The 21,570-nt window shown below is 43.5% G+C and overlaps 1 protein-coding gene across 7 annotated transcripts in view; it reads left to right on the top strand.

Annotated features, from left to right (window-relative positions):
* Nucleotides 1-5,813: 5,813 nt before the first annotated feature.
* FBXW11 (F-box and WD repeat domain containing 11) overlaps nucleotides 5,814-21,570 on the top strand; it is a 150,066-nt gene continuing 134,309 nt past the window's right edge. For 3 of the 7 annotated variants that reach the window (XM_055112869.1, XM_055112870.1, XM_055112867.1), the window contains exon 1: nucleotides 18,646-18,802. Coding sequence is in view for 4 of the 7 variants with exons in the window: in XM_003813987.7 (XP_003814035.1) it covers nucleotides 9,156-9,200 (45 nt within the window). In the remaining 3 variants the exon portion in view is untranslated. Of the gene's footprint in view, nucleotides 9,201-18,645; nucleotides 18,803-21,570 lie in introns of those variants that run through there. The other 4 variants (XM_003813988.7, XM_008966594.6, XM_003813987.7 and 1 more) reach the window with 3 other exon arrangements.

Here is a 21,570-nt window from a genome sequence, read left to right as displayed (position 1 = left end):
TGGGCTTCCATTCGTGCCAATGCCTGCTCCCTTCCACTTCATATCCATCTTCTCTGACTAACTGACTCTTAAGATCCAGCAGTGGCTGTGAAGACAACAGCCTTACAGAGATGGCTTAACTAGATTTACAATTATAGAAGGTCAACTCCTTGGAAAAAAATCCCGTAATACACTCTTGTTGGTTCTAATTCTTTGGCTGAATTTTGACTGACATGCAGGGTTAATCTGCTACTGTGGCACAGCATATTCTTTTTTTGAGAGGGTCTTGTTCTGTTGCCCAGGCTGGAGTATGGTGGGTGTGATCTTAGCTCACTGTGGCCTCGACCTCCCAGGCTCAAGTGATCCTCCCACCTCAGCTTCCCCAGTAGCTGGGACTACAGACACACACTACCAGTCCTGGATAATTTTGTATTTTTTTGTAGAGACAGGGTTTTGCCATGTTGCCCAGGCTGGCCTTGTAGTCTTGGGCTCAAGCAATCCTCCTGCCTCGGCCTCCCAAAGTGCTGGGATTACAGGCGTGAGGCACTGTGCCTGGCCAGCATATTCTATTCTAATACAACTTGTCCCTACTCTTTAACTTGGAGGTATCTTATTTAACCTGATAAACTCAAAAAGGGTTGGAAAAATACAAATATTAATTTTAATACATGTTTGCAAACAAATTAACTGATGAAATGTTTTTAGGCGCTTTAAATATATCTTCCTTAAAGTCATGGAACTAAAGATTTAACTCACCTAAAATCAATTATTGGTAAAGCCAGTCCTTAATAACAAACAGCTAAATTAGACTCTGTAAGAAAAAGCTGAATAAATGTGCTAATAATGTATTTCATAATTATCCTTTTTTCTGGGTTCTATAGATAGAGGGATAAGGTACGGAGCCTTGTCATGTGGTTAAAATAGGGTGCTACCACCTCTAATATTTCTTTTCTTTTTTTTTTTGAGACAGGGTTTCACTTTGTCACATGGGCTGGAGTGCAGTGGAGTGATCTCAGCTCACTGCAACCTCTGCCTCCCAGGTTCAAGTGATTCTCCTGCCTCAGCCTCTGGAGTAGCTGGGACTATAGGCATGCGCCATCATGCCTGGTTAATTTTTGTGTTTTTTTTGGTACAGACGGGGTTTCATCATATTGGCCAGGCTGGTCTTGAACTCCTGGCCTCAAGTGATCCGCCTGCCTCCACCTCCCAAAGTGTGGGGATTCAGGCGTGAGCCACCGTGCCCAGACAAATTTCTTACCAATACTATGTTTCACAATATTCCCCCTCAAGAAAATTCATTCTTGGATATTAGCTGGAAATGAGTTAAGTCAAAATTTCACTACACCATCCCTCTTTATAATGTATCTAAATTCAGAAAACTCTTCAAAGGTTAAAATATACCATTTAAAAATGTCACTCTTGGCCAGGCATGATGGCTCATGCCTATAATCCCAGCAGTTTGGGAGGCCGAGACAGGCAGATCACTTGAGGTCAGGCATTTGAGACCAGCCTGACCAACATGCCAAACCCTGTCTCTACTAAAAATACAAAATGGGCTGGGCGTGGTGGCTTGCGCCTGTAATCCCAGCTACTCAGGAGGCCGAGGCAGGAGAATCACTTGAACCTGGGAGGCAGAGATTGCAGTGAGCTGACATCATGCCACTGCACTCCAGCCTGGGTGACAGAGCGAGACTCTGTCTCAAAGAAAAAAAAAAAAGTCACTCTTTACTTTCAATAGCATTCATAAAAACGGGAGACACTGATATGGTTTGGATATCTGTCTCCTCCAAATCTCATGTTGAAATGTGATTCTCAGTGCTGGAAGTGGGACCTGGTGGGAGGTGACTGGATCATAGGGGCCGATCCCTCAAGAACGTTTAGCATCAGCCCCTTGGTGATAAGTGAATTCTTGCTCAGCTAGTTCACGTGAGATATGGTTGTTCACTGGGACCTACCCGCCTTGCTCTCTTGCACCCACTCTTGTGATGTGGTGCACCTGTTCCCCCTTCTGCTGTGATAGTAAGTTTCCTGAGGCCTTTACCAGAAGCAGATGCCAGCAACATGCTTTTTGTATACCCTGCAAACCGTGAGCCAACCAAACCTATTTTCTTTCTTTTTTTTTTCTTTTTTGAGACGGAGTTTCACTCTTGTTGCCCAGACTGGAGTGCCTGGTGCAACCTCGGCTCACTGCAACCTCTGCCTCAGCCTCCTGAGTAGCTGAGATTACAGGCATGCGCCACCATGCCTGGCTAATTTTCTATTTTTAGTAGAGACGGGGTTTCTCCATGTTGGTCAGGCTGGTCTCGAACTCCCAACCTCAGGTGATCTGCCTGCCTTGGCCTCCCAAAGTGCTGGGATTACAGCCGTGAGCCACCGCACCTGGCCCAAACCGCTTTTCTTTATAAAATATCAAGTCTCAGGTATTCCTTTATAGTAATGCAAACAGACTAATACGGACATAAAGCCCTGCGCAAAGGTTTATGATGCCTTCATTAAAAGTGGTCTCCCTGAGTCTAGTATTTTGAAGTAGCTCTTGTTTTGGTGTCTCTATTAGTTATCTATTGTTGTGTAACAGATTATCTCAACACTTAGTAGTTTAAAATAAGAATATTTAGCCGGGAGAGGTGGCTCAATCTATAATCCCAGCACTTTGGGAGGCTGAGGCAGGTGGATCACCTAAGGTCAGGAGTTCGAGACCAGCCATGCCCAACATGGTGAAACCCCATCTCTACTAAAAATACAAAAAATCAGCCGGGTGTGGTGGTAGGGGCCTGTAATCCCAGCTACTGGGGAGGCTAAGGCAGGAGAATCACTTGAACCCGGAAGGCAGAGGTTGCAGTGAGCCGAGATCATTCCACTGCACTCCAGCCTGGACAATAAGAGCAAAACTCCCTCCCAAAAAAAAAAAAAAAAAATTCTCTCATACGGTCTCTGTGGGTCAGGGATCCAGAAATGGCTTAGATGGGTGGTTCTGACTCAGAGTCTCTCAGGAGGTCAAGACTATTGAATGGGGCCGGGGAAGCCACTTCCAAGGCGGCTCACTCACAGGCCTGGCAAGTTAGTGCTGGTTGTTGGCAGATGGCCTTAGTTCCTTACCACATGGACCTATCCACAGGGCTGCTTGATTGTCCCTATGACCCAGCAGCTCACTTCCCCCAGAGTGAATGACCCGAGAGAGAGAGCAAAGAGGAGGCCACATGACTCTTATAATCTACTCCTGGAACTCACACACCATCACTTCTGCCATATTCTCCATTGGGAAAATTTAATATAAAGAACTATTACAGGGGATTAAGTACAAAGGGGCAAAGACAACTGTACAGAAATAGGGCAGGGCGCAGTGGCTCATGTCTGTAATCCCAGCACTTTGGGAGACTGAGGCGGGAGGATCACTTGAGGTCAGGAGTTCAGGACCAGCTTGACAACCTGGCAAGACTCCGTGTCTACAAAAACTAAAAAAAAAAAAATAATTAGGTGTGTGTGGAGGCATGCGCCTGTGGTCGCAGCTACTCAGGAGGCTGTGGTGAGAGGACTGCTTGAGCTCAGGAGTTCATGGCTGCAGTGAGCTATCACTGTGCCACTGCACTCCCACCTGGGTGACATTGCAAGACCCTGTCTTTAAAAAAAAAAAAAAAAGAATACAGAATTAGCAGTTACAGGGAATAGCCAATAACTTTACGGCCGAGCAAGTGCCCAAGGAAGGATCACCCCACACCCCCTAGGCTGAGATTCAGACCTCACAGGAGACAGGGTGATTGTGGCCCACCACACAAAGTTTGCTTAATAGTTACAGGAGGTCCGGCAGGGCGTGGTGGCTCACACCTGTAATCCCAGCACTTTGGGGGGCTGAGGTGGGTGGATCACGAGGTCAGCAGTTCAAGGCCAGCCTGGCCAACATGGTGTAAACCCCATCTCTACTCAAAATACAAAAATTAGCTGGGTGTGGTGGCACGCACCTGTAATCCCAGCTACTTGGGAGGCTGAGGCAGGAGAGTGGCTTGAACCCAGGAGGCGGAGGTTGTGGTGAGCTGAGATTGCACTATTGCACTCCAGCCTGGGTGACAGAGCAAGACTCAGTCTTAAAAAAAAAAAATAAAAGAGTTACAGGAGGTTGCCACCCAGCAGGGTGGCTCACGCCTGTAATCCCAGCACTTTGGGAGGCCAAGGCGGGTGGATCACCTGAGGTCAAGAGTACAAGACCAGCCTGACCAACATGGTGAAACCCCGTCTCTACTAAAAATACAAAAAATTACCCAGGTGTGGTTGTGGGCGCCTGTAATCCCAGCTACTTGGGAGGCTGAGGCAGGTGAATTGCTTGAACCCAGGAGGTGGAGGTTGCAGTGAGCCGAGATTGTGCCATTGCACTACAGCCTGGGCGACAAGAGCAAAACTCTGTCTCAACAAACAAACAACCCCCAAAATTAGCTGGGTGTGGTGGCACGCACCTGTAATCCCAGCTACTTATGGGCGGCTGAGGCAGGAGAATCTCTTGAACCTGGGAGACGGAGGTTGCAGTAAGCCAACATTGCGCCACTGCACTCCAGCCTGAGCAACAGAGTTAGACTCTGTCTCAGAAAAAGAAACAAAAAAAAGCCCGGGCACGGTGGCTCAGGCCTGTATTCCCAGCACTTTGGGAGGCCGAGGCAGGTAGATCACAAGGTCAGGAGTTCAAGACCAGCCTGGCCAACATGGTGAAACCTTGTCTCTACTAAAGATACAAAAAAATTATCCAGACTTGATGGAGCACGCCTGTAATCCCAGCTACTCAGGAGGCTGAGGCAGGAGAATTGCTTGAACCCGGGAGGCGGAGGTTGCAGTGAGCCCAGGTCACGGCCACTGCACTCCCGCCTGGGTGACAGGGTGAGACTCCATATATAAATATAAATATATATATACATAAAATATATAAAAATATAAATATATAAAAATATAAATATATATAAATATATAAATATAAATATATATACATATATATGTATATATATATATATAAAGTTACAGGTCGGGGCTGGCAAGCAGGAAATTGCCTACTGAGGTGCCACTAAACTCACTGGGAAGCCACCACCCTCTGAATGTCCCAGCCCCCTTTGTGTGTGGGGAGGAAGGGATGGTTCTGTAAGCCATTTGCTACCATGTGCCACAAAGCAAGAAGGAAAAGAAAGTACACTGGAACCAGGATGAGAAGCCCCTTCATTCTGCTGTGTTCCTCTAGTGCTCTCTACTGACAAAGTTAAACACTGTGCCAGCTGGCAGAGAAATATTTACAAGATCCTGCTCCAGTATTTCAAAGCATAGAAAAGAAGGGTAGATTTGGAGCTATGAGGTTATAAATTGATGACAGGCACATACATGTTCTGCTGCAGAAGAATGTATTTGATTACGGAGTGCTGTCCTGAGACCCCAGAAGGAGTGTTACATTGTACACAGTTTATGTAATGCACCATTGTGCCTTTGTACAATCTAAGCAATTCCGGGTTCTGAACTGGACCTCAGGGGAATCTCGACCTGTACCACTTTGTTATGATCATGTCTTGCAAACCTCAGTGAAGAGCTATCTGAAACACTGTGGGAAAATATGCCTGAGGGTGTTCTGCCTTTGTCTATGACCAAATCTAATCAACAGCTGCCATCAAGCCTGAAGCAATAAGAGCACCTGAGTTCTTGTTTGAGAAGAGGTGAGAGCAAGGTGATAAAGCCTTGGCTCAGCTTGCCTCTTACATAGCTTGGATAAGCCTTCTTTTATCATATATATAGTGTTTATTTATTTATTTATTTATTGTTGTTGTTTTGAGACAGGGTCTTGTTCTGTCACCCAAGCTGGTCTGGTACCCAAGCTGGTCATTCTGTCACCCAGGCTGGAATACAGTGGTGCAATCATGGCTCACTGCACCCTTGACCCCTCAGGCTCAAGTGATCCTCCCACCTCAGCCTCCTGAGTAGTTGCAGCCACAAGCGTGAGCCACCATACTTGGCTAATTCCTATGTATGAGCTTTTAACCCCACTGAGCTCCTGGAATTTGACCTAATAATATTAGTACTTTTTTCCTTTTAAGGCAGCACACAATTTTCTTTTCTTTTTTTTTGTAGATCATGGTGCAGCCACAGAGATGGCAGCCCCTCCCCATGCTCCCAGGTATACAATTTTAATAAAAGGACAGAAACCTTGATTTATCTCCACTACAGTTCCAATGCCAGGGGATGCAAACTCAAATATCTATACAGGTTAGGGATGCAACTTAAATGAGTGAAGCATGCAGATACAAGACAAAAAGGAGTGATGGCAACTGTGGAAAACCATAGAATATATGCTTAAATAAAGGTAGTTGCTATTTAACCCCTGCATATTGTTGCCATGTAGATCTAATTGTCAGATATTCTAATTTTTCAAGAAAAGCTGGAAATTCAGATTTTTAAAACCTGAATATCAAATTTTAAAAACAGTAAAAAAGACGGTATAGGACAAACATATGTATGTGCTGGGGTGGGGGGCGGGGGAGAGGGTCACATCCAGCTTGTGACTCCTACCCCATGCCTGTTTTTATACCCCTGTACAATCCCTTCCCACACTGACTATGGGTTTGGCCATACTACTAGTTTTGGCCAACGGGACATTACCAAGTGTGGTGCATACCAGAGGTTTGATAAGCATTTGTTCACTGGGGCTTGTCCTTTCTCAAGTCACTATGCAGACGTTTGAATGATAAAAAGCCACAGGGAGGAGAGGCCCTAGAAGATGAAAAGTCATTTTGAATGAGTTCCCAGCTGATTGCATGTGGGCCCCGGCTGAGCCCGGGTCAGCCCACACAATTGTAAAATCATAATAAACCATTGTTATTCTAAGCTACTAAGTCTTCGGCGGTTTGTTGTGTTGCAACAGGTAACTGAAATAGAGGTCATATCTAATCCCTTTGTTTTACTAATGAATGTCCTAAGGGCCATAGTGGAAGGGACCTGGTGAAATTCAGATAGCATGACAGTGGTAAGAACTTTCCAATTCTGTGCTCTTCCTATTGCTTTTCTTTCAATTCCCTTGGTGAAAAGCACCAGGTAAGGACTATGAAACTTCAAAGTCTACCTGCAGGGAACTTATACTGTGTCCTGAATGCATGCAAATTACTGTAACTTGGTCCTTGGTAATGGAAAGATTTCTAGGTCATCCAGCCTGACTTTATAGGTGCAGAGAATGCAAAAATGCTTTGAGAAAGTGAAAAGCAGTCTCTGATATCTGGAAGCTGGCCTGGTACAATCAGCCATGCCATGATGTTACTAGACCACAGCCTGGCCCTTATAGCTAGGCTTTGTGTTTTCCTGTAGAACAAAAACAATTCCAAAGAACATCAACATCAGACGAGGTCATTCTGTGACCATGATAGATCCAGACAAATACAAGACCACTCTATAATCGGGTCTAAACACGATAAAAAGATAAAACCTGATGATTGGCCAAACCACAAAAAATGACTCAACATCCCCACTTGGCTAATATGAGGGAGCTGCTGCTGCACTTTTTTTTTTTTTTCGTTTTTGAGACAAGGTCTGGCTCTATCACTCAGGGTACAGTGGAGTGGTGCGATCTCCATTCACTGAAACCTCCACTTCCTGGGCTCAAGCGATCCTCCCACCTCTGCCTCCCAAGTAACTGAGATGACAGGCGCGCACCACCAGGCCCGGTTCATTTTTGTATTTTTTGTAGAGACGCGTTTCGCCATGTTGCCCAGGCTGGTCTGGAACTCCTGCGCTCAAGCAATTCGCCTGCCTCGGCTTACCAAAGTGCTGGGATTACAGGCGTGAGCCACTGTGCCCGGCCAGGCTGCTGTTTCTTTATCTGCACAGCTTTAGCCTCAATCTAGAATTCCCTTCCTCTAGATAAGATGAACTGAGATGCTCAATCATGGAACGACCCTCTCTTCCTGACAGTATCTAATCCAGTGAAGCTTTCACTTCCTTAAACCCTCTCCCAAATCACTAACAACTCTTACCGAGAGGCCCTATCGTGCCTCAATGTGTGTTCTCAGTCACTGCAACTAGTAATAAACCCAGCTTGTTCAACGATCCGTGTCTTCCTGGTGGGATTTGGTTAGAGGGCACAGACAGACCTAAGTTACACAGAGTTGGAGGCTGAGTTCACTAGAAGGAGTCTCCGCTTGTGTGTTCCTTCTTAGCCACTCTTTTGGTTAATGTCTGTCGTCCCTCTACCAGAATTAAGCTCCATGAGAACAGGAGCCTTGTCTGTCATGTTCAGAGCTGATTCTCAGCGCCTAGAACGGTACGCAGCGGAAGCTGGATGCTTAAAAAATAACCATTTTCTGAACGAATGAATGAGGGGCTCGATATACGCACGTCCCCTTTAATCTCGCAGCTCCTCGCAGATCGTGTGACATACAGACAGCACCACAGCACATTTCCCAAAACCCCGTCTTTCCCGAAGAAATCTCGAAACTCTCACTCCTGGGATGCCCATCCTCTCAGAGCCTCTTCCCCAGGCCGAGCTTCTCTCACTCGCTGGCCCCTTTCCACACCTGAGCCCCAGGCCTATACACCTTCCTAACGCCCCTAGAACCCACCTGTCTCCACCATCTGCCCCTACCATCAGACACTGCCGGACGGGCCGCGCAGCTACCTAGGCGTCTAGGGGGCACTGCGGCATGGACCGCGCATGTGCGGAAATGGGTCGCATACGCAGGACCTCCGACAAGCGAGGAGTTGCCTCGGAGTTTCCGTCCCGGTCTGGGCAGCCTTGGGCTGCCAGGAAGTCAAGAGAAGCTAGCCGGAAGGAGAACCCGGGCGCACGGCTTTCTGGGACACGTAGTCGTGGCGCTCTCGAGGCCCTACCATGAGCAAGCGCTTAACTCTTCAGGTCTGCACGTCCTACGTCCACAGTCCAGTGCTACTCTCAGCTCGGAGTTCAGCTTCGGGCTGCCAAGAGCCAGCAACCTGGTGTCAGAGGCTCGGTCCCACAACGCTCTGCGGGCCGCGGCGCCTGCTGGGAGGTGTAGTCCCCGATCTGCGTACTGCGTTCGCCGAGGGGGAGGGCGGAGCTGCCGGCGGCCCGGGCGGGCTGGCAGCTAGAGTGGGTGCGATAGCCGCCTCCGCCTCTGCCGCCTCCGCCGTCGCCTCCTCCGCCCGGGCCGTTCGCTGCTGCGCGGGGAGAGCGAGGCGGGGCCGCCGGGGCCGCCATGGAGCCCGACTCGGTGATTGAGGACAAGACCATCGAGCTCATGGTGAGTGCGGCCCGCTGGACCGTCTGTGTTTCCGTCCGTCCGGCCCCGGGCGGGCCTGCCCACCTCAACGTCCGGTGCGAGGCCGGCTCTGGCCTTTCCCAGACGCCTCGACCCAGACCCGGGCCCCCAGCCTTCCCTGGCCTCGGACCTGGCGCGGGCTCCTCTGATCCCTCGACATCTCCGGCCGGTCCTGGCCCGGCCCCCTCCATGCCCCTCGCTTCTCCCCCTCCCCCTGGTCCCGTCTCCGGTCCCAGCTCTCGGACGACCCTCGCTCGTTTATGCTGTAGACTTAGGTCGCACTCGCTCTAGCACCCCATTCTCCTTCTTTTAGAAAGGGATTTTTTTTTTCTTTCCTCTGTTTCGGCCCAGGCCCGCACCGCGCTTGCAAGCCCCACTCAGGCCGAGTGAGATGGTGGGAAGGAGTACGGAGATGGGTTGGGGGTTGGGGCCGCCTGGGCCTCCGCGTCCTAGGAGGGGTCTCAGCACCCACTCCCCAGCCTTAGGTCTGTGTGGATGCCAGGATAGGCCCTACAGAGCTGGGGGGGGGGCAGGGAGCTTTCGGGTTTGAGGCTGTGGCGGATAAGGAGGCCTCTTTCCCGGGCCCTTGTGGTGTCCGGCTTCTCGGACAAAGGGTTTCCTACCCGGCGGAGAGGGATGTTTGCATAGCAAGGCCCCAGGTACTCTGGATTCCATCCTCCAGGAAAGAGAAGGCGCAACTTCACGTTTTCCAGAGCTGCTTTGGGAAACTGGAGATGACTGGGGAGGGAGCCATCCTCATCACTGCCGCGAGTTCTTTCTTCTCAGAAAAAAAAAAAAAGAGGGGAATCCTTGGCCCCAGGGGGAAGCGACCACTCTTCTGTTAGAAACCACTGGCAGCCAGGCCAGACTCCCGGTCCGTGGACACCCTCCACCCTCCTCCGAAGCTTTAGGATTTGAAACCAGAAGGGGTTTTTAGGAACAGGACAGTGAGAGAGTGGCTAGAAGTGAAGAATTTGCTAATTGATGGATGATTTGGTGGAAGAAATAAAATATGGCCGATATTACCTGCCAATGTGAACATGAGGGAAATCAAACTGGGCTCTGGAGAGCTGGGAAGAGGAAGTCTGCATCAGCAAATGGACATGTCCAGGATTTCTTCCTGTGGAAGCCTTGACAGTTTCTTTGTATCTCTCCTAACACGGTAACAACTTCTTCCCCAGGGTTGAGAGGAGAGGTGGAAGAATCTACTTAACCCAGCAAAATGTTTTCCTAGCCAGATTTTCTTCAGTGTGAAAATGTTTATTGAGTCAGTGATTCCACTGGGTAGGGTTGGTGACATCAGAGCCACTTCCCCCATTTAACGCTATAAATAATAAATGGTGACACTGAAAGTCTGTTGGATAGCTGCATGGTTTCTGTGGATGATGGTGTCTGGGGAGTTGAGATGCTTGTTTTAAAAATGGAAGTACAGTAGCATAAATATGGAGGCAGCTTAATGTTTGCTGTCCTTTGCATAATTCACAGAACTGGACTTCTCTAGCATTCTTGAAAACTAGGAGGGAAAAAAAGAAACTGATAGTTTTTGATTTTTGCATGCGTGTGTGTGTGTGTGTGTGTGTGTGCGCGCACGTGGGGTTGTTTTCAAAGGGATGTCACATACTGAGTGATTTTTCCTTTTCATCATAATTTATCATACTTGTAGTCAAGTGTTTGGTATTCTGTAACTTTTGTAGTGGGTTATTTTGGTAACTATCTTAAATCGACTAAGTATATTACATATTCTTAAGAATGTACACACAATGCATGTACTTACAACAGAAGTACTTCATATCGAAAAATTGTAACTTGGTGCCTCTTTGAAATTGGCTGTTCCCAGCTCCTTCCATTTCTATTCCTTTAAAAAATAACGAAAATGTATTTATTTTCAAAAGAATTATAAGAAATACGTTGTAACCCAAGTCAGTGTATGGTTACAAAATAAAAAAATAAAAACCTTTGGCCTAAATTCACTGGCTTCCTATGCTTATAACTTAAAAAGTTTTGATTTTACATGATAGCACTTGGTTTTGATCAGAAAAGAGATTTCAGCCTGTTAAGGACATTATAAACTGGGATTTAAACTGGAATTCTTTGAAAATTTAACAGAGTTTAGTTATATTACGATTAATTTTAAAATGGCCTTTTATTTAAGGATTTTGATATTTCCTGAAAGGGATATCAGTTAAGACTCTTAGACAACCCTTATCATAAATTAAATATGTGTATTTATTTTAGTAAAGTAGCACAGGTGCTTAACAACTGATTGAGTAAATCCAGGATCAAATGTAGGAAATAATGCCTTAGAATCTAATTGCATGTGGCTTTCTGTTTTCACTGCATTTCAATGACAGTTTCCAGAACTGGGTTAAAAATATTTTTTACATTGGTTTCAAGATAATACGATTGATGGAGGAAAAGGGGTTAAACTGATGGTGTTTTGAAAGCCTAAAGCATGAAATATTTTTAGATTTTTATGAGTCAGCTTCAGTACTCAAATATTTGTGATTGTGCTGCTTGTACCAGTTTGGCACTTAATGCTTAACAAGATAACTTTCATTTGCTGTTCCAAAGTGTGCTGTATTAAAAAGAGGAAACAGACTTCTTGGTTATCTCCATTTTCTAATCTTCATCCCTGTACTTTCCTTAATATTGATTCTTCTGTTTTTCCTTGCATTTTTGATAAGTATATTAGGAAATAAAGCTGGTGATAGCAGAATAGTTAAATTTCTAAAATATAACCCCCACTTTGACTCCTACCGCTGCCTGATGCCTGGGTCCACAAAGGTTGCTTCTCCTACTGACCCACTCTATAGGATTCAGCTTTTAATATTATTAGAGTCTATAAACTCTTAATTTAGACCCTGAATTTACAGTTACTAATGGTAAATAATTTAACCGCCAGATGACTTTTAGGGCCTTATATTGGCCCAGTGCTATACCTGTTAGTGGGCCTATTTTTCCAAACTTCTGAGTTTGGTAAAATTCGCCTTATGAATGAGGCAGAAAACTAGTAATTCATTTTGGAAATATGTGAAGTTTATCAGGCTATGTTCAATGGACTTCATTGGGAAGAATGAGAACTGTACAATATGTATCACGTGGTATTTATTAACCTTTGAGTTAGGAATATGACTTGATTTTCAGGCACTCATCACTAGAAAGCACTCACAAGAGCTTCTGACTGGAAGAGAAAGATGATTAGATTACCCTGTAAGAAGCCAGCAGAAATTGATGCTATCACTTTAGGAAAGGCGATCCTGCCTCCTCCACGGGTGTGAGTGAATCCCCTCTTCCCTTTACACAATTAATGGATGGTTTATAATTAATTGTTAAATGACTTCCCTTTTTGCTAAGTGACCTTAAGTGAGTCATTTCCCTTCTGTCTTATCTCTTAAGTGGCTGTATTACTTGTTGAATGAAGTAATATAGGTTAAAATACACTGATCCTTATTAAGAAGGTGTGGGCAGGTGCGGTGGCTCACACCTGTAATCCCAGCACTTTAGGAGGTGGGAGGATTGCTTGAGCCCAGGAGTTAGAGACCAGCCTAGGCAACATAACAAGACCCTGTCTCTACAAAAAATAAAAAAATTAGCCAGGCATAGTGGTTCACTCCTATAGTCCCTGCTACTCAGGAGCCTGAGGTGGGGAGGATTGCTTGAGCCCAGGAGTTTGAGGTTGCAGTGAGCTGTGATTGTGCCACTGCACTCCAGCCTGGGTAACAGAGCAAGACACTCTCAAAAAAAAAAAAAAAAAAAAAAAAGAAAAGAAAAAAGAAAGAAACGAATAAATGAAGTTACTGGAAATGTTGTCTTTTTTTCTTTTTGGATCTTTTTTTTTTCTTCCTGTCATTGACTTTCTCGGGGTGAGTGGGGTTGTTTAGTGACTTCATCAAGAAATTGGATATTACTTTGTCACCATCTTTCTCCTCATGTAGCACACCGCTAGGGGTGCTAACTTACTGAATGCAGACTCAGTGGACACAGGTTTCAATAGGGTCCAAATGAATAAACCACACACACACACACACACACACACACATATTTATATAAAATATATGGACCTCACTGACCTGCCTAAAGAGGCATTGGCTCAAATATATCAATTTTTGCCCCTGATTTTGCAGTAGGTTAGATATCCTTTCAGATTTGACATGGATAAACATGTTCCTGCACACAAGTCTTGGCATTCTGGGCTCTTGACTGCTATAGTCTGTCTCCTGCAAACAGAGAGCTAGCCCAGGAGAATCACTCAGCCATTACATAGATTCACAACAGCACATATATGCCTCTTACTAGTGTTGTTTGAGCCTGTGAATTCTAGAAACAAAATTATCTGCCCTGTAAGATCTGTGGGATCCTGGGTTCTACCTTGTGATATTTGTTCTTCATAGAAAACAAAGCATTTTAAGTCCTAGTGATTCCAATTCCAGTCTTCCTTTGTATTCCATTCTCCCTTATGGCTTTTCTGCCTACTTTCCTTGCTTACTGTATATTCTAGCACATGGAGGACCATGGTCCTCCAGATTCTGCTCACACGTTTCCTTTGTCAGCACTGATAGGAATGGACCTAAGCCCATTTATTGAAGGCTACTGATATTTATCAAAAGGATCTAATAGGTGGTTCTCTGGCCAAATTGGCTTAGGTTATATCTCAGCAATCTTCTCTTTCATTTATGCTAATGAAGTCCTATCCACCCATAAAACACAATAGGTGCCACCTCTTTTGATGTCAGTTTATATTATGGTAGCAGAGACTGTCTGGTTTTTGTGTCTGTATAGCACTGCCTATATGACACTCGAAATGAATGAATTCTGGCACTTTGTATTTATCCTGTAGCACTTAACATATTTCAGGCTTGTAATATAGTTACCTGTTTGTGTCCTCTGTTGAATGATAAACTCCTCATGGGAAGGTCTGGGGCCTTAATTATCTTCCTGTGACACACAGTTCCTTCATACACACGGTGTCTTCTTTGTGGTAGGCTTTCAGGAAATGTTGGATTGAATTTTCCTGGTGATCATTTTCAGACATTATTGCCTTTTGCCTGTGTCTTAACTATCCTCTTTTCTAAACATTTTCACCCACATTGCTAATTCTCACAATAATCAGTTCCAAATTTTTATGGGACTTATCATATCATCCTATTATATTATGAAAACTTGTGGTTGTGCCTAAACTCTTCTTCTAGAGGCTGTGTTTGATTGCCCTGTTACTCCTCAGCACATGGGTGCTCAATATGGATTTAAATTAATGTTAGATTTTCTTTCTTTCATGCAGTGAAACCTTTTAAGATTTCCTTTTGAATATCTTAAGACAAAGGTAGAGATGAATAGAGAAGAAAGATGGGGAGGGGGAAGAGGTGGGTGGTGTGTTGTTCATAGGACATCCATAGACATATTAACCATTATTTACAGACTTTCCACACATACAGATTGATTTACATAGAACTCAGAGACTGGTTGTTAGCAAAGAACTGAGGAAACTGAATACTTTTTGCATCAGTTGGTGCAGGTTTGCCAAATAGTTGATAAGCTCCAAGGGCTCCATGACCTTAGAAAAGCATGGTTTAGCAGAAAGGGCATGGGCTTTGAAGTGAAACACCTGAGTTTGTATCCAAGCTCTGTCGCTTGCTAGCTGTGTGACATAAAGAAAGGTAACCTTTCTGCAGTATGATTTGATTATATGTAAAAATAAATAAGAAAACTTAGGTATTGGTCTGAGTTGTTGGGAGGATTATATGAGAGATGTGTGTGAAAGGACTTTGCAGAGGCTTGCTTTTCTTCAAATGCTGACCATACTAACTTTCCCCACAAGTACAGGGACCCTAAAGCGAAGTCAAGACAGATGGTGTGGAAAAGGTTTTTATTTCTTTCTCCTGAGTTGCGCATGTATTTATTTGTGAGGCTTTACAGAAGACTAACATTTAGTTGCTTTTAGCCATACATTTAATGAGCCATCTTTGGGAAAAACAATGAAATCATGCAGAGTCAATACTGTCTTGGAAAACCTGGGAGGTACTATTTCAATGACTACCAATTTGGCGTAATTAGATCTATGCTGTAACTACAGAGAGAACCCACCCAGTCCTATTTTTATACCTGGTATCCTGACAGAAAGAGACTGGTGATTAGTTTATATTGACATTGAGCATTGGGATTTATGTTTGATCGGTTTAGTTTAGACTGACCAAATTGTGATTTTTGAATTCTTATTCTTACCATCATCAAAGCTGATGGTTTTAACCTTAACAGAATAAGCAGTGAGAATTCATACAAGATTTCCTTCTGAGTTGTATTGTTCATTGAATTAGTTGACAATGGGGGAAGAAACTTGTTGGTTAAGAATGTGCTCGTTACCCTTGGTTAGTTTCTGCTGATCGCAATTGCTTAAGAGGAAGTTTGTCTTTGTAGGCAAATGAGAGACAGACCAGGAAGACCTGACAATCCAGTAGGGTATCTCTTACCTGGTTCTTAGTGTTTTAATGAAACTAAAAGATGGGAGAGTTCTGTGATGTCAGCGGGAAGCATTTTTAGAAAATTCCCTCTCAGGTTGAGTTAACAATGAAGATCTTCACAAAATGGAAAGCTGTGAAGTATAAACACTGGGACATTAATAGGAAAAATAAAAAAAAAAAGCTTTGGCTCTTTGGCTTGTGATAGAGAGGTGTGTAAATATAAGCATATTGAATGTAGGAAACCATTGTATAGTAAAAAGCCTCTGATCCACAGAAGAAAAAGAAAGACTGAGGTTCTACTATTGTGAAAAAGGAACTTGAGTAATTTTTAATGTTTTTTTTTTAGGAGTTAACTGGAGAACATTGAACCAGTTTTGGTAACTAACAATAAAATATATTTTGGCCCTCTGAAATGACTACATGATAGATTCAAAGAGAAAGGGGGCAGAGGGGCAGGAAGAACTCAGTCCTGACGCTACTCATCTGGCATCTGTTAATCTTTGTATTACTAGCATAAGGCCTGCCAGCAATTAGGGATTGAAGAAATATATATATACAATTAGGGATTGAAGAAATATATATATATGTGTGTGTGTATATATATATATTTTTTTTTTTTTTTTGAAGGGAAGGGAGAAAAATTAACTCACTAGTACAGGGGAAAAGCCTGAGGATTCAAGAGGTCCAGAAATGAGTCTGTTAGTCAAATTGCTGTGGTTGTGTTTTGCTATAACTTGTTTTGCATTTTGGATAGTCGTACCTTGAAAAGCATAGTATACTGTTTTAGCAGTTCGCTACTAGCCATAGTTCCCTAGCTACTTCTGTCAAAATTGGGTTTCCAGTTTATTCTTAGGCTTAGGAGTAATACCACTTAATGGGAAAAACATGAGAACTCATTATTTGCTTGGGATTTTACTTTTGTGATCTCCTTAAAGTTGTGAGTCTTAAGGTATTTTCATCTGATTGTTATGGCGAGGTTAATCATAGACCGGTATTTCAGTCACTTTAATTGCCTTACCTACAATATGAACAATCAGAACATCTTTAAGAGTCATTGCCTGTGGACTGTCAACAAATCTTAGAATTTAAAAATTACTTGGGTTCAGCTGGATTTGAGATTCTTTGTCACAGTTACAATCTTTGCTGCTAAACACAAAGACTCCTTGAGTACCATTATAGTATGTCTTGTCTTGCCACAGTCTTTTTTTTTTTTTTTTGAAACGGAGTCTTGCTCTGTTACCCAGGCTGGAGTACAGTGGCACGATCTCAGCTCACTGCAACCTCTGTCTCCCGGGTTCAAGTGATTCTCCTTCCTCAGCCTCCCGAGTAGCTGGGATTGTAGGCATGTGCCACCAGGCCCAGCTAATTTTTGTACTTTTAGTAGAGATGGGGTTTCACCATGTTGGTCAGGCTGGCCTCACACTCCTGACCTCAAGTGATCTGCCCGCCTCGGCCTCCCAAAATGTTGGGACTACAGGTGTGAGCCATCGAGCCCAGCCTATAATGTGTTTTGTTTTAGCATTAATACTGTGGGCTTTAGGCTGGGCATGGGGGCTCACACCTGTAATCCCAGCCCTTTGGGAGGCCAAGGTAGGCAGATCGCTTGAGCTTAGGAGTTCGAGGCCAGCCTGGGCAACATGATGAATCCCTGTCTCTACTTAAAAAAAAAAAAAAAAAAAAAAGACAAGAAAAAAATATCATGGGCTGTAGAATTGCATGGCTCTTTGTTAATTAAATGCTTTTTTAAGTGGCAAGATCTAGGGAATTACCCTTTCAGGATGGCCCAACTGATTCATCTAGGCTGAAATATTTACTCTTCTGTATTTTCATTGTTCTCCATTTTGATGTTAATTAATTTAGGACCTTTGAGAGTAAAGCTTGATTTCTTCTCCTCTCTCAGAAATCATGGGCTTTCTGACCCTTGAACTGTGGAGTCCATAGTGCTCCATGAAAAGGGCATGGGCTCTACTACCTAGTAGATGTGGGACTTTGGACAGGTTACTTCTTTCTGCTCATCTTTTTTTGAGAATTAAATATGGGTAATTAATGTAAAGGGCTTGGCCAGTTAGTAGCTTTTCAATAAGGTAGGTATTACTATAATTACTGCAGGAGCATTTTGGCTATAATGTAGCAATTGTGGAAGTAGCAAATTTATGTTCGAGTAAGTTCAGTCTTTTTGTTTTTATCTTTGTTGTTCTGTTGAATGCTTTTTCTCTTTCCCTTTTAGTTTGTTTAGAATTTGCAGTCTAATTTGATATGGTAGAAAAAGAATATTGATATAATATGGACAGGACTTAATATTTAATGGTGTCACCTAGTAAATTGTTTATTAGCGTTCTTTATGATTTTTCCCAGTTTACGTGATCATTGGCCATTGTACGGGACTGGCCTTTACTGAGTCAGAAGTTCAGTCTTCAGTTATATGTTTTGAAGCACACTATATTTTAGCTAAGGGTAGAGGATTTGGGTAATATGTAGATATGATGTCTTATATGTAGCAAACCAAAACATTTTGTTAGGTACTTAAATAAATATCTTTATGGTAGATATTTGAGCCCTCTCGTATCATTCTTTTTGGCTGACAAACTATTTTTCTAATGGTGGAGGAGCTGTCTTAGAAAATGGATAAGGAAGTTCAGTGTAGCTGAATGGTCTAGGACAATTTATATGGATGATAGGGTAGGTATTTTTTAGCTGCTCTCATTTGGAAGTTGCATGCTGTTTATCATGAGTAAATATTAATATTAGGGATGTTCCATTATTTGTTACGAGTTTTGTATCTTTTCAACACAGAGATGAGGAATGCTGCTGCAGGCATTTTATGCCAAATAGCTGACTCAGGGGTTATAACTTTTTTCCTGTGCCTCAGATCCACCATTCCATTGACCCTTCCTTCCATTTCTTGGAGGCTGTCCTTTGCCGCTGGTGCCATGGTGGGTGTATGGATTGCTTTCTGTCTTTCAACAGTTACCGAAGTGCATGTTTGGGATTTTGTTGAAGAAAGCTGGATACAGTAAACGGAAAGAATCTTGGAAGATGCTTGACTGCTGTCTTTTCTCAGACTAGTCTGAAAGGGAAAACCCCCATTCATTCTGGATTGGTGGATCTGAAGTACAAAATATTTTCCAGGTAAGCAATTACCCTGTATTGTTTTGTTTTGTGGAACTCAACTCGCTGAAAGAAATTTTGAAAAATATTTTCCCTTATTTATTTTGTCCATTAATAGGGAAAGGGAGAAATATTAGACGTTTGTGCGTAGTGTCATGTTTGGCCATGTTTGAGTGTGGATCAGTGAAGGTCTATGTGTCTGAATTCCTGGTAAAAACTTTGTTTTACTGTAAGAAGTGCAGTTATTATTATCTTTGAGACATCAGGTCGCCCAGGCTGGACTGCAGTGGCACAAACATGGCTTACTGCAGCCTTGACCTCTTGGCCTCACACGATCTTCCTGCCTTAGCCTCTCAGGTAGCTGGGACCACAGGCACATGTCACTATGCTCAGCTAATTTCTTTTTTGTAGAGACAGGGTCTCACCATGTTGCCCAGACTGGTCTTGAACTCCTGGGCTCGAATGATTTGCCTGCCTTGGCCTCCCAAAGTGTTGGGATTACAGACATGAGCCACCACGCCTAACTCAGTTATTTTTATTGTAAGCCCAAATAGTTTTTATTCATAGTCTAATAGGAAATACAGTAAACAGAGACATATGTTGTTTAGGGAATAGCTTGTAAAATATGGAAAACAAATGGTAACTTTGAGGCATTCTCACATGATTTATATAATAGTTAATACCTGGTCAAAATATTTTTTGCGGTTTCATGTAAAGTGGTGATATTTTATTCTGAGGTCTCTTGGCAGGTCGTCTTGGGGAGGTTTACTAACTGTAGCAACTGCTTATTGTGAGCGAGTGCTACATGCCAGTTACCTTTGTATGCACTTTACATATATTACTTAATTGGCACAATGCTTCACCTGCATTTTACAGCTAGTGAAATGGAGCTCGTAAGCATAAACTGCCAGTTACTCAGGTCATACAGCTAGTAAATGGTAGAACCAAGCTTTAAGCTTGGGTTTAGGTGTCCTCAAAGCTCTGACTCTTTCTGTCTTACTACACTTGCTGAAGTTTGTACTTTAACCTTTAGATTTTCAAATTGCCTGTCTGCAAGAGCAAGGTGTGATTTTCTACAACACGTTTCCACTCAAAGAACACGTGGTGGGTCATTGTTTGGCATGGTATTTTAATAATTTAATATGATTTTTTTTTTGAGGCGGAGTCTCGCTCTGTCGCCCAGGCTGGAGTGCAGTGGCGCGATCTCCACTCATTGCAAGCTCCGCCCCCTGGTTCATGCCATTCTCCTGCCTCAGCTTCCCAAGTAGCTGGGACTACAGGCGCCCACCACCACGCCCAGCTAATTTTTTTGTATTTTTAGTAGAGATGGGGTTTCACCGTGTTAGCCAGGATGGTCTCGATCTCCTGACCTTGTGATCCGCCCACCTCAGCCTCCCAAAGTGCTGGGATTACAGGCGTGAGCCATCACGCCTGGCCCATTTAATGTGATTAAATGCCACCGCGCCCAGCCCATTTAATATGATTAAATGCTTGCTTACTGAAAAATCAGATCTTCAGTCAGTTCATCAAGTGAATGTAAAGGTAATTTAGGGAGTATAGGAGAGACAATGCATTTAAATATCAAGATGTGCTTTATACAGGGAAGTATCATTTGGTCCAGTGAACTCAAACCTATATCTTCTCAGTTCCTCCTCAGTATTTATTATTTAAATAGCTCAGTAGTTCATTATGTAGACTTCTTTTGGCCTGTGGTTTGTCATCCTTACAAGTAAGGCATTGTCAGGCAACATTCTTGAAAACATGACTTTTTTCGGTATTTAATATTCTTTCTGGAGAACATCCTACTCCCTTTCATCTTAAAAAAATTTTCTTTTTATTGTAGACGGACATTCTGACTTCGTGATCCTTGTTTTAATTTAATACTTTCACATTTGCTAATATTTCTCCTCTGGTGAGACTGTGGCTCACTGCAACCTTTGCCTCCCAGGTTCAAGTGATTCTGGTATCTCAGCTGCCTAAGTAGCTGGGATTACAGGTGCGTGCCACCATGCCCAGCTAATTTTTGTATTTTTAGTAGGGATGGGGTTTCGCCACGTTGGCCAGGCTGGTCTCAAACTCCTGGCCTCAAGTAATCTGCCTGACTCGGCCTCCTGAAGTGTTGGGATTACAGGCGTGAGCCATTTTTCACCTTGTCTTCTGAAGGATAGTCAGGACAGTCTGGTGGTGGTGGTGGTGGTGGTGGTAGTAATGGTAGTAATGGTACTAGTAGTAGAAGTAATAGTTAATACTGGGCACTTATTCTTTATTGAGCATGATTCTAGATATTTTATACATATAAACTTTTTTTTATCCTTATACAGGTTGAGTATCCCTTGTCTAAAATGCTTGGGATCAGAAGTGTTGAGAATTTTGAATTTTTTTCAGATTTTCAAATATTTGCTGTATACTGATTCAGCATTCCTAATCTAAAATCTGAAATCCGAAAAGTTTCAGTGAGCATTTCCTTTGAGCATCACGTTGGCACTCAAAACGTTTTGGATTTTGGAGCACTTTGGATTTTGTATTTTTGGATTAGGGATATTCAACCTGTAGTAACCTAATGAGGTAGGTACCATTATTTCCCCCCTACTGGTGAGGAAACTAAAGGGTAGAGTGGTTAAATAACATGCTTTAGGTCACACATCTTGTAAGGGACAAAGGTGAGATATGAACCCAGGCAGTCTGGCTTCAGAGAATGTGCTTCTTACCTCTGTTCTATATTACCTGTAGATTAGAGTATCATCCAGTGATAAAGGGGCAGAAATCCTAAAGACTAAAACTATATATTC

Source organism: Pan paniscus, chromosome 4, assembly GCF_029289425.2.
Source record: "Pan paniscus chromosome 4, NHGRI_mPanPan1-v2.0_pri, whole genome shotgun sequence".
Lineage (NCBI taxonomy): Eukaryota > Metazoa > Chordata > Mammalia > Primates > Hominidae > Pan > Pan paniscus.
This window is presented reverse-complemented; position numbering and strand designations above follow the sequence as displayed.